The sequence below is a fragment of the Castor canadensis genome, chromosome 1, assembly GCF_047511655.1.
Source record: "Castor canadensis chromosome 1, mCasCan1.hap1v2, whole genome shotgun sequence".
NCBI lineage: Eukaryota > Metazoa > Chordata > Mammalia > Rodentia > Castoridae > Castor > Castor canadensis.
This window is the reverse complement of record NC_133386.1, coordinates 135980753-135994903: the sequence shown is the minus strand read 5'-3', so window position 1 is coordinate 135994903 and position 14151 is coordinate 135980753. Positions and strand designations below refer to the sequence as shown.

The 14151-nt window shown below is 36.8% G+C and overlaps 1 protein-coding gene across 1 annotated transcript; it reads right to left on the bottom strand.

Moving 5' to 3' along the window:
• Positions 1 to 453: 453 nt before the first annotated feature.
• Positions 454 to 1392, bottom strand: LOC109676790 (olfactory receptor 5AR1-like). Its single transcript, XM_020153051.2, has one exon. The coding sequence runs from the start codon at positions 1390 to 1392 to the stop codon at positions 454 to 456; it is 939 nt and encodes a 312-aa protein (XP_020008640.2).
• Between the last annotated feature and the right edge of the window lie 12759 nt (positions 1393 to 14151).

Genomic DNA, 14151 nt, shown 5'->3' with positions numbered 1-14151 from the left:
TACCTTATGACATGTCATTGAGACCTTGATTATCTGTGAAGAAGGGAGGGATAAAAGACTCTTCTGTTTTGGGACAAGATGAATATCAATAATTACTACTCCTTGTATTCAACTCAGGTAACAAAGTAAGAAATGAAAAATTCCTTCAAAGTTTCATTGGTGAGAACCTATGTGAAAATACTTGAACTTTACTCCCAGAATCATCAATCATTTGGGACAAAAACCATGCTTTCACCTAGAACAAAATTTAGTGCTCATGAATTTTTCCAGAGCACCCTAAACATTCTTCTTTAGAGAGAAGGCAAAGCCAGTAATTGCTGAGCTTTATACTCAAGTTGTGTGCACTCAAAAAGAATGGAAAATATCATGAAGGTTGTTTGGGTGATGACCAATATCAACATACCAGAACATATTCTCAGAATATTCAAGAAGTTTTGAATGGAAAACAAAGTTTTACCAAAAGCAGAATTTGTTGCTGATTGCTTTTCTCAGAGCACCCTTCACATCCTTATTTCTTAAGCTATAGATAAGTGGGTTTAACATAGGGATCACAACTGTGTAGAAAACAGAGGACATCTTGTCTGTGTCCATTGAATAGCTAGAGCTGGGACGGAAATACATGAACAGGAGTGTACCATGAAATATGGCCACAGCTGTTAGGTGGGAACCACATGTAGAGAAGGCTTTGTGCCTGCCCTCTGCTGAGTTCATCCTAAAGATGGTAACTAGGATGTAGCTGTAGGAGAGGAGGACAGTGAGAATACTGCACCCCAAAATAAAGACACCAAAAGTGAACATCACTATCTCATTGACGGATGTATCTGAGCAGGAGAGGGCTAGCAAGGGAGGGATGTCACAGAAAAAGTGATTGATGACATTCGACTTGCAGAAGGACAATTGAAACGTGAAGGAGGTGTGGATTGCTGAATCCACCAAGCCTACAATATAGGCAGCAGCCACTAGCTGGGTACAGATCCTCTGGGACATTGCAATTGTATAAAGAAGAGGATTGCAAAGGGCCACATAACGATCACAGGCCATGAGAGCCAACATGAGACACTCCACATCTGCAAAGGCTCCAAAAAAGTACATTTGTGTGGCACATAAATTATATGGAATCCTCTTTTGCTCAGATAAGAAATCAGCCAACATCTTGGGAGAAATAGTGGAGGAATAGCAGATATCACAGAAGGATAAATTACTCAGGAAATAGTACATAGGTATGTGAAGTCTGGTGTCCATGTAGATCAGCAGAATCATCCCAAGATTGGCAATCAAAGTTGTACCATAAACAAGTAGGAAAACCACAAAGAGCCCCTGTTGCACGTCCTGTCTTTCAGAAAGTCCTAAGAATACAAAATCAGTAAAGACAGTGTAATTCTCAACTGTCATCTCTCAGATCTGGAAATTCCTGAGTGGTAAAAAGGAAATGAAGTGAGGATTCATCATAACCATACTGTGTTCATACTTCAACTGCTGGTCTTTTGTTGCACAAATTTAAAACAGGATAATGCTATAATTGCTGAATTTAAGCTGATTCTACTGAAAACACACCTAACTAAAAGCCAATAAGATGATAATGATATGCAACATGTATATGGACGTTGATACAGAGATTGTAGCACACAGTCATCTAAATTAGATCAAGCTGTTCCCATAAATGCAATGTAGTATTTTAATTAATTTTAGTGCCTCTTTCTAATAGATTAAGAAGTTAATGTGACCCAGTGTATGCACATGTGAATAAATGAATAATAAAAAATTTAAAAAAATAAGTTAATCTCTTCAAGCTGAACATGACTTGGTCTTTGCTCTTGTACTGTCTGGGAGGAAGATGAATTTATGGATGAAATTCCCCAATGTTACAGGGTAACGATGAAGGTATAAATGAAGACTTATAGACCTTCATCTACAGTGTTTAATTTATAGCTGTGTTTTATAGAAAACAGAAAAGATCATGTCTGTATTCAAAACAATTTTGTTTCTCCTTATTTAAGTTAATAAAATAGTAGCTTAGTTATGGTTGGACTTCTCCTACAAGTCTAAAGGCAAAAAAAAAAAAATGCTGGTCTGTAGCTTCAATTACTTAACATCTAGAATATTTACTTTTATTTGAGTTTTGTGAGTGGTTCAAAGTTAATATGATAATATTTTTGAAACTGCCAGACTAGGTAGGATTTCAGAGCAGAGTGATTTCCTCTTGGGGAAATTTTGGACTATTTTCAGAGGTCACTTAGGAGGAATTGTGCAGAAAATGTTTATATACCCCAACATTATTTTTTATTCAGATTATTATACTGTTATCACATTATGAAAAAGTGAGTAAATCATGAAAAAATAAAATGTGTGTGTGTGTTATTGTAAGTGGTTAAATATGGCAGATGTGGTAGAATTGCCTAATTTTTTAAATTAATTACATACACTGAATTATAAATCAGAGTTCAATTTGTTTTATGGAAGACGAGATTCAAATTTATTCTCACAACAACATATAAAAATAAGACAGAGGAAACTGTAAGCAATTGGAAAATTTGTGAAGGAATTTGTAAATCATAAGAGTTGAAGGAATCGTTTTGCAAAAATAATATCAGCTCCATGGAGAGCAACACATGTACCTTGACCCTCCTAGCCTCCTACAAGTCCTCGGACTAGGATGCTAATTCTAATAACTTCGTAGACCTTGTGTGACTTCTTATCTCCAGAATGAGATATTTCACATTTTTTTTAATAAAAATGTATTTTTAAACTTGAAAAAATGGAATTTAATATCTCCAAAAATAAAAGTGAGAGATGTTACAAATAGTTGTTCCACACAATTATGTAAAGATATATGACATTTTCAGTTTTGTAGAAATGTTCTTGCACCCTTCAGTAGACAAGCATAGTTAAGTCAGAACTGCAGGTAATGAATACCTAGTCTCCAGACCTCATCTAAAATTGTGGAGCAGTGAAGGAGATATTCTCACAGATGGCATTCTTATATTTTCCTCTTAACTGACTAGATCCTATCCAGCTTCAATATTAGACTTGCATCCCATTGTCACTAGACTATGGACAACTATGTTAAAGATCCAATAGAGTAAGAAGGTTTATGGCTCCTGGAGGCAGAGGTAAAAGAGCCTGCATAAGCTGTAAGCCTGAGCAATTAGACAACAATTTGCAGAGCTCATGACATGGACCTTCAAAAGTTAATGTTGTTGTCAGGATTCTGAAGAAAAATTTACACTGCATTTCATAGATGCTAGTAGAACAGATAGAAGAAAGGGTAGAAAAGGATTATGATATGCTTCATGTGATTTCCTGCTCTAATCAACCAGTATCCAATGATCTTGTCACAGCAAATCAGATGTATATAACACATGATACAAAGCTCTCATGTACTCCTTTCCATACCCCAGAGACATTGCTTCTGAACTGAACTCATTCCAACTCTCCAAACATTTTTATAGAGTTTCAATGTTTTCTTGGTCCCTATATTTATACCAGTAAATTCTCTAACTTTTGGTTAAAAAGAATTTGTAGTCCTAGGGAAGACAACTGAATTATAGGGCCCACTGATGTATTCTATTCAAAACAGACCTATTGTTTCAAGAATAGCCTATGAAGTGGAGATATAAGAAAAGTGGAATTGAATGTCACTGAACAAAAAAGGATAAAATGTGAAAAAAATTAGAGCTCAGTGTGTAGGTAGTCACTTTTGGCATAAATTCATTTAAAAATCTCTCCCAATAGATAGATCTTAAAAGTAACGATTTGGGTGTCAATATGAAAACATTTTAAAACCATTGAAACTGCAATTACGTGATAGAAGTGGTAAACGATTTCTGACCATATAGATAAGCTATGTTAGGGTTTATCTGTTCCATATTTTCTAGTTATAAATATTAAAATACCCAAAAGTACAATAACTAAAGCAAATATTTGGATTAAATTTCATAGTCTCATTTGGATTCATATCGTAGTTTTAGTTTTAAAATAATAAAGTATTACATAATATAAATGAAAAGAACAGTAAACAATTTCATTACCTGACCCAGAATTACTTACTTTTTTAAATTACTTACTTTTTTACAGGATTCAGCAACATTTGCAGTGTTCAGCATTTTCTCATTACTGACCTGGATTATAACCATCTCTGTACCTGGTCCCTGTGTGTGGAAATTTTGGTCTCTCAGGACTAAGTGATGGCTCTGAGAACAATATGATTTAACATCCAGTATTTCAAACAAGTAGAGTAGGGAGTTTGATGAAGAAATGCAGAATATTTTTCTCCATTCCTGTCTGATAAATGCCCCAATTTGTATCACATTAGCATGAATGTAATGATATCAGTCTACCAGCAGCCACTTCACCAAAGACTGAATAACATTTTTAAATGTCATAAAGCAAAAAAAAAAACATACCCACAGACTTAGACACAGACACACAAATATCATGCCAGAAACAGTCACAACATAAGTATTAAAGGTATTTTGCTTATTAAAGGTAACAAATAGCATAATGCAAAGAATTGGTTGCCTATAATATTGGATTTTTAATTTTTAAATTTAAAATGTGTTCAGAAAAAATATACTTGTGCTATTTTGTGTATTATGATTAGAAGCAAGGCACTCTCCTCTATTAATACCTTATTTCATCTATTTTACAGTGGCCATTTGGCTTGTATATATTTTTTGTAAACTGTATGTGTATGAAATGATACATCCATAATTTATGATAGCCAAGAATTTCTTCGAAGTAAATTGATATGGTGAATGAATTTCTAGCATATCATAGACAGTAGGTTAGGTTGAATCCATAGAAACCACTCATAAAAGATCTCTGAATGAAGAACAATAAAACAGATTTTATCTTTAAAAAACTTTTTTAATTTATGTAAACTGTCCCTTGGGCATTATTAATATTGGTGTTAATAAAAATTGAATTCAGGTTACATTTCATTGTACATGAATAAGCACAATGAAAATTCAATTGTTGCACCCTGAAATTGCACAAAATGCCAGCCCTGGGTTGGCAGTCTTCTGAGTGTTACTTTATAGTGTGTGAATCGTTGCACTGCACACACAAGCACAACTTTTATGTGATATTTAAATGAATACTCTTCATTGATCTATCAAGAAAAGGTACAATGATCATATATAATTAGCTGAACATCATGAGCCTTAGCATGGTTAATCTAAGACCACAAATTCTGTATCTGAAAAGGAATGTAACAATTTCTGAGATCTACTATTCCAAGTACTTTCATTTTACTTTTGAAAACTCAGAGTACAAGGTTATGGCTTTTAGGCAGGTATTTTGTTTGCCTCTCATATTTATTTTTATGGACATTTCCCCTGGCTTTTTTCAAAGGTTGAATACTCATGAGATGAAATTACATAACACTAATATTTTTAAGTTTGAGAAAAGTGATTTTTAGTCAAGTATTAATTTTAAATATTTCATTCTCATTTGTGTATGAGGTTTCCAACACAAAAATATCAAATGTACACCTGCAGGAAATAGTGAGGCAAAGCTCAATCCTAATTTATAGCAAATCATTTTCCTCTAAACTAACTTAATACTGAATAAAGTAGTTTATTGTCTTCCCAAAAGGATTTGTATTTCTCCTAGTCTTATTTGGAGACAATAGAGCCATATGTAGGTACTTTCTTCTCACTTCTTTCCAAGTTCAATTTTTTTTTCTTAAATTGCTTTCCTGTGTCCAGGGATGTCTCATTTTTTCAGGTTACTGTGCATTTAGACAGGATTGGAATTTCAATTCACCTCCTGTCAATGCAAGAGTTTAGGTAAAAATATGTTGATGGGAGTTGGTTAATGTAATTTATATCACAAATGAATCTATTTCAATAGAAAAAAGGCTTTTTCTAGTAGTGGACAGGAGAGACTCAAGGTAGAGTGAAGGACATCACAGAGAAACAAATGAAGAAAACAAAATACAAAAACATCTTCAATATTAGTCATCCCTGGTGTCACAGCATCCCTGGTGTCACTAGTGCCCAAAACATAATCATCAAAAGCAATTATCTATTCATAATGTCAGTCCTTCAGAAGATAGCTCTATGGACGTGTCATTGGCCTTTGTCAAATAATTTCAAAGAATGGTACCAAGGAAAACCAGGCTCACTAATCTCTGTTGTCTGAGCATGGCAGTGTAATTTCAGTAATATAAATATTTACATAGTAAATTATTCTACTAGACTATTATTCTGTATTAAATTTGCAAGCATAGCTTGAAAATATGTTCTGTAGGAGAAACAGGAAAAATTTTAAAAATAAATAACAAAATCCTGTAGTTGTCTGAGCTCTAGAAATAAATAGTATTTGCTTTTTGAAAATTTATTGAAGTATCCATAATTAAAATGACGTAAACACTAAGTAGATTTCAGAAATGAAAATGTTCTTGCATCCAGAAAATTGGTCTAAAACCTCAATATAACCAGCAATTCAGAGATTACAATTATGAAACCCTGTTTTGCATAGTTAACATGCACTAGTTGAAATGAAGAGAAAGAAACTATTCAACACCGTGTAGGAAAAGAATTCCTGACGTGGTGCTGAGTTTAATAAAACCATCAATAGTGAGTATCACTGAATCCTATACCAGTATTTTTGCAGGAGGTTGCTAGCTGAGATATGAGACACTGAGGCAACTTAGCAGGAAGCAACTCATGTCCAAAGGCTGATCCCTAAGAACAAAGAGGGTGTCACCTTATGTACCCTTGCAAGCAAGTTACCGAAGCAATTTAAAAAAATAAAAACACAAGGTTTAACCATATATGGTTACATGTAATTCTATAGGCCACTTCACCCTAGTTATTTAGTGCCCCCTAGCCCTAATGCTATGTGACCCTCTTCACCTTTGAATTCTTTAGGTTTTATCTCTCTGCTATGCCATCCCTTCCTCACTGCTACCTCATCAAAACTCAGGCCTAGTTTATTTTCTTCTGATCCTCCTCCACAGAAACATAAACAACATATAAACATTGTGTGTATCAAAGCATCAGCCATTCCCACCAGCTAAATTCCAGCCATGTGCAAGGAACTCACCCTGCTGCTAGTGTAGTCTCTATAGGGCAAGAGTTGCCAATGGCCTTGTACTGGTCAGAATCCATCACTGCTAACTAACAGCATGAACTCAACATCTGTAAGATAGAGATGAGGAAGAACTACAGCACATAGCCAGCAGAGGGAATTACTTTGCTTTTTGGAAAGAAGGTCCACCAATTTCTTGGTATCAATTGCCGTGGAAGAGCAAATTTCAGACAAAAAGCTGTTACTGAGCAAAAAGAACATTGTAATGTGAAGCTGAGAACCCGTCTGATTAGAATGAGCATTCTGGGATTTTCCAAGACAATAATGAGATAAGGAACTAGAAATGCAGTGAATAGACCCATTTACATCATAGAGTTACTGGTAATTCCCCAAAAGAAGATTTCAATTAATGATGAGAAATTTGTCTTGTGCATCTGTGTTTGTTCTTTTTATAAAGTGTTACAGAAGTTATATAAAAGGATATATTTGGATTTTTCATTACACAAGACATCCTAAAATGTTATTCAGAGGAACATAATTTCTTTCTGTGAATTATTTTCTCACCCTGAGAAAAAAATTCTTGTTAGAGAAATATTATCACTAAAAGAAAAAAAGCCTGAAAGTTTCTAGTGTAAGAAGTTGATAAGTAAAAACAAAAAACAGAGAAGTTGATAAGTTTGGATTGTAATCCTAGATGTAATTCCTGAAGTCTGTGACTTGTCTTGGTCTCTACCACCCATTCTCATGCAGTACATTTGAATAATCTACAAATGAAATCAATCTACAAATGAATAAATGCTACAAAGGAAATATCAATGCAAGTCAGACAAGCCAGAAGAATCAAGACTTAACATCTTATATGTTGTTTTACAGAAAGTACTATATTTATTATATTATTCAAGTAACCCAAGTAATTTTATCACTGAAAATAACATTGTACATCAGTTAATAAATGAAAATTGTTACAGTACTGTTTTTGATATTAGGATTAACTGAAAAAATGACATGTTACATTGAATGATTGTAGCACCATCACCACTGGTTTGCCACAAGTTTTGAAATCCCTTTGTGTAAATAACATGAATCCCTGTAATAGCCAAAGAGCAGTGATAAACAAACATGTAGGAACAAGACTATAACAAATATATTTGCTTTCATTGGCTCTTAAAATGAGCTTTTAATTAAACTGAAAATGGTGAGGCAAACTATAAATGGTTCTGAGGTATATAGGCTTCTGGTGGTTTTGTCCATGTTTTCATTTACCTATGTATGTTGGGGTGTTAGTACGTCTGCCATTTATTTCTTGACATATGGAAATTGAAAATGTATTATTGTTATTTCCTCTGTATGAAATATTATGTCATATGGTCAATTTGTACTTTAATTCAATATTAGTGTTTGCAACATGTTATATCTATTATTATTATTTGAATAAAACCAGAACAAATGTTAAATTTAAATATGACACATCACTTTCAGAGTTCTTTGTTTTTGTGGTAATGGGGTATGAACTCAGTGTCTCATATTTTCTAGGCTCTGTACCACTTGAATCACTACCCCAGCCTTTTTTTTTTTTTTTGCTTTAGTTACTTTTTTAGATAAAGTCTCATGCTTTTTGCCTAAAGCAGGCTTTGACAGTGATCCTCCTACTTACAAACCACCATGCCCAGCTTGAGGAATGTTATATAAAATGAATGTTTTACTTATGGATTTTGATTAAAATATTCATGAACAAATCTTTATAATCCTTATAAAAGTGAAGTTACTCAAATTCACCCAGGTCCAAGAAGAAAATATCGTTATGTGTTATATTGCAGTTTATTTAACTTAGTGAATATGTATAAAATCATTCATCTATGAATTCCATAGTACTTTACTCCACTTTTCCAAATTAAGTAAAGTTTCATTTGTACTACATTCTTTAAATATAGGAAACCTATTACTACTCAAGTTTCCTTTTTTTTTTGAATATTTCCTCACTTTATAAATCAAAAATGGTAGGTCAAGTGGATGAAAGCATTGAGCCACATGGCCTGCTAAGGACCAGACAGACTCCACCTGCCAACCTTCTGTAGGGGCGGGGAAGACATGGGGCCACAGCAAGTGACACTCCCTTCTCTCTCCCTTGCCATTGATTGACAAAGAGCTGAGCTATGAGCAAAAGACATCACTGATTGAAAAGGACCTGGACACAGTCACCCAGCTTAGGGTTAAGCTCTTGGAGTTAAGTCAGGTGGTGGCCGGCGAGAGGGCCTCTGGGAAGAGGGAGCACTGGCAAGCCTCTTCCTGCCCATGGCATCTTGCAGTCCAGACACCTGGCAGCCGGGATCCAGTGAGATCTGTTTTCCCAGGGCTCAGCCCCATCCATGGCTGTTTTGATGGCCTGGATGTGGCGAGGAGGGCATAGACACCACCCTCGTGTGGGCAGAGGCTCCGGGCAGGTGCTGCGCACCCAGGATCTTACGTCCAGTTCTGGATGGGGGCCTTTGCCATTTGCAACCAGCTTGGTGACGCTAACGTGCCAAGAGGGGCTTTGCCTCTTGGAAGTGAACGTTCATTGAGCTAACCAGAACACCGGTACATGACCCACCTTCAGCAGATTGACACAAGAAACCCGGTGATCACCAGGGAGGCTGACGACAGACAGGAGGGGCCTGGGGAAGGAAAGGCGGGAGGACAGGAGAGTCTCCAGCAGGGGCTGCTGAGAACTTCGTGCAGTGCCTGGGTCCTTGTCCTCCTCTGCGCCCAACCAGGTCCTCCTCCCCCAGAGAGCCCTCCACAGCTCCCAGCTCACGTCTCACCCCATCCCCACTTGTGCCTTCTCACCAGACTCTGCACTTTCATTGGGCCACTCATGCAGTTTTAGTTAAATCTGTCATGTGCCCTGTGGCTTATGCCTTGCAGGCCAGTGAGAACAGGGGCTCCATCTGCCTTGTGCACAGGGTCCCCCGTTCTAGGAGAGCCCCTCACGCAGAGCAGACCCCAATCCCCGTGGGAGGTGGTGGGTGGATAAGAGTGTGACACACACACGTCCACGGTGGGAACAGCCTTGCCGATTCTCTCACCCTCTGGTTGGGTCAGACGCAGGCGGTGCCCAAGCCCACTGTCCTCAGTCTCCCTTTTGTCCCTGCTGCAGGCATCCATCGCTCTCCAACCCTGTCTTCCTTTGTCAGGTTCCAGTCTAATCACAGGCCTCCGTGCCTCTCTGTCACCGAAGCACCTCTGTCTTCCTCTGGTCTGGAGTAGTAAGACTCCACGCCCAGGGCCTCCCGGACACTGGCGATGTGCTGCTCCAGGGCCGAGCTGGTTGCCATTGGAAGTGTCACACTGCTGCCTGCTTGGAAGTCACTTGGGTTATCCACCTCCACCATGCTGTCAGCCAGGTAGTGCTCGTGAAACTTCAGAATCCCTGCCCCTGGAGCGAGCAGCCAGCTGTACAGGTAGCCGGCGGCCAGGGAGTAGTAAAGCACCAGCCCCCGCTGCCCGTTGACCGTCTCTAGGATCTGGTCGATGGTGACGGGGGAGTAGGGGTCGGAGCCCTGCTGGCCTGTCTGTCGTTCTACCAGAAGATCAGCAAACGCCCTCGTCCTGCCTCTCTCGGCCACCGCCAGGGCTTCATCGTGGTGGCCTAAACTGACAAGCACCCGCTGCAAGGCCTGGTAGGAAGACGTCTGCAGGTCGAACAGAGAGAGTTTGTAGTCCGTGCTCAGCTGCGCCTCGTGCCGGATGGTCTCGAACAAGGCTGATGCCCTGTAAAGCTGGTGCTGGGCTTCCTCTAGGTTTCCACTGGCCCACAGGGACAGGCCAAGCCCACGACGAATTTTTGCCTCATCTTCTCTTCGTCCCAGCTGCTCGGCTAACCTTAAACCTTCCTGTAAGTACATGACTGCCTGCGAATAGTTCTGCAAGGCGTGATGAGTCCTCCCAAGGCTACTGTAGGACACCGTCTTGGCCACCAAGTCGTTCATCTGGGCGGCTATGCTCAGGTGCTGTTCTTGATAGACCACGGCCCTCTCGAAGGGAGATCACATTTTATTTTCACGTATTGACTGTTGGGTTTTGAATCTCTTAAGCCAATCTCTCACTCTTGGAGTTATTCAAACATTATTAATTATATTCCTGACTCAGCATTCCCCCTGAGACTACTACAATAACTTAATCAAAGCTTGAGCTTTCAATTCTTTACTCTTGTTATAAACTGATCAGTGTCAGAAACTGACCAGAATTTATTTAGCAGTATGTTGGCTGGAGATCATGTATCATGCCCTCTTCTATGAAAATCAGACATCTAAGGAAATTGAAATAGGTCGTCTACTTCAAGGTGGTCAAATCTTCATTGGTCATCAAGGGTTTCATCCCTCTCTGAAAAAAAATCTCCTTCATTTCTAATTTAGACATTATGGTAATTAAACAAACTGCTTTTTTTATTAATCATTGTATAATTCTTTTCCCTCAACTTTATACCTAATACCCTCAGTTCAATCGTTTTATGGCTGTAAGATCTCTACAATACTTACTGCACAGTCTGGGATTTTTACTATCTGAACATATATGTGTAGTTCTGCTTTCCAACATTCTGTAGCATAGAGACCTGAATGAGTAAGGATCAACAGAGGTGTGTTGTTAAGTGCATTTAGGCTTTCAGACTGGTAAATGTTTAAGAAAAATAGAAATCAGCAATATTGAAATCTGTTGCTACTTTTATAGTTCATATATATGCATATATATATAAAATTTATAACCATGTATACTTTAGGTGTGTTTGGATAAGTTCTATTCATTTTCAAAATAGCTTTTTTTGTAGTGTTATATAGTAGTTCTTGATAATTCAGAGGTGTCAGATGTGAATTTTGTGTCTAGCCCTATCTCCTACAGCTACAAATGATCTTTATACTTTCTTTCATCTTTGTGTGTCATCTTAGTCTGACTGGACGAGAATAGTCATTGAAGTTGTTCATGGCAAAGAGATATGTATTCACATTCTTCTGCACATAAGGATGGATCTATCTTCCTTCCATAAAGAGGTTTTTTCAGTGCCTCTTCATTCAACAATGCACTTGTGAGAGTGAGGAGTATGAATGTAAATATAAACTATTGTTGCTTTATTACCAAATTTTATGTTTTGTAAATTAATTTAACTGATCTCCATAGATATTATCATTATCACATATTTCAAATATTAACTTTTATTCCATCTCTAACAACCTGATTAATCCAATAGAAAAGTGAGATCCAGAAGTAACCAGTAAAGTTGTATAATCCCATAAGTATAGGGAAATATACTTAAGAAATATTAAATATAGTCTGTTTTTGTATCATGGCTGGACACTTTGATTTCCTTTAACTTCAGTGTAAAAAGATCTATTGTATCATATAATTCCAGGAAGCACATAGAAAATGAATAAAATAGTCCTCTAGAGGTTTGTGAAGCATACCAGCCTTGGAAGGAACTTTTTGTATTGATCGTGTCCTGAGGTATATTTTATACTGTATATATCATTGAAGAGCACCCAGTTCTTCAACTGTGTGTTAATACAGTTAATTTACTTCTTTTAACCTCAAAACATGTAAATAAAAAATTTACTTGTGTAAAAAATAACAACCAAGATCAAAAACTGAATTATATACACAAAAAATACAGGTAATTTATGTGTCTTACCTAACCTTGTCTGGGGGAAGAAAGGGGTATTAGTCTTTTCTCAAAATCCTTTTAAGGCTTAACTATATCTTAGGCTAAAATTGGGAATACAATCTTTGTTAGGGGAATTGTTTCCTTAGTGATCTATTATAACTCCTTATCATGTTTTATGGCCTGCATTTAGGTGACTTTGTTGATATCAAGATTGTAAATTTACTGTTATATAACTCATTGCTGAAGGAAGCTCAAAGTAAGTGATTATAATAATTTACTCCCAATTAAGATGAAGACACCAATGTGTTTGTGTTACCTAAGAGCTTTGCTACTTTTATCTACATTTCTAATACATACTAGAGGGACTGGGAATTATCTTTGGTCTAAACAAATTTACTCATTAGGCAATTACCTCTTTCCAGGGAATAATCCTTTACAGGTTACACTCTGTTTAGGCAGAAATTAAATTTATCTTCTTAAACATGCCTGTGTTTTCAAACCATTATGTCTGACTTAATAATATTTGCCATTGGTTATTGCTTGACATTAAGGAATGATGTGATTTCGAGAGACTAAAGAGGACATGACATGGTAAGAATTGAAATATACATTATAGGATACAGCAAAGTCTTTGAGGCTGTGTTCCAGATTTATGTAGAAGAGTAAGACAGAAGATTATAGGCCATCTGCCGTTTCATTTTAATCATTATTTCGTAAAAGTGATTCCAAACAGACAAGCATTGGCCTTGTAAACTCAGCATAATAAAGCTCACAATCAAATCACTTTATTGTATTTTAGGACATCATTGCATAGGATTTTAATTTTTAGTCTTTTTTATTTTACCTAACTGTGGACATGAAGCAGTGAAAAGGCTAATTTTTCTTCTCTTTAGCTTATACATACATGTGATAAAAGGAACAAATAGATAGCTCAAATCACCATTTAAATGTTGCAAAACAAGTGAAAATATGAGGAGATAGGTTTGTTGAAGAAAAATTAGTGACGTCCAAATTAATGAAAATCCATTGCTATAACACTTTGCTTTTTTAATACCATTCAAATATTTTCTGCTGTGTTGCTGCTTTTCCTACTGTGTTTGAGTTACTATAAAAGTATCATAGACTTGGTGGGTTATGAATAACATCAAAAACCCATCTCACAATTCTTGAAAATTCCAAATAATGGCTTGGGTAGATTTGATGTATGGTAAAAAGCCACTTTTTGGTTCATAGGCAACACAATATTCACTGTCTTATTGTCCCTCTTGGCAGAAGGGACCAAGGAACTCTCAAGTGTGTATTAAAAATGCACTGATGCAATTTCTGAGCACTATGTCTTTTTTTTTTTTTAAAGGATCATAATAGCATTTATTTTATTTTTTTTTTCATTTTTCTTTTATTATTCATATGTGCATACAAGGCTTGGTTTATTTCTCCCCCCTGCCCCCACCCCCTCCCTTACCACCCACTCCACCCCCTCCCGC

What these genes read in the sequence shown, in the direction of transcription:
- LOC109676790 (XM_020153051.2), bottom strand. Translation starts at nt 1,392, where the DNA reads ATGACAGTTGAGAATTACACTGTCTTTACTGATTTTGTATTCTTAGGA.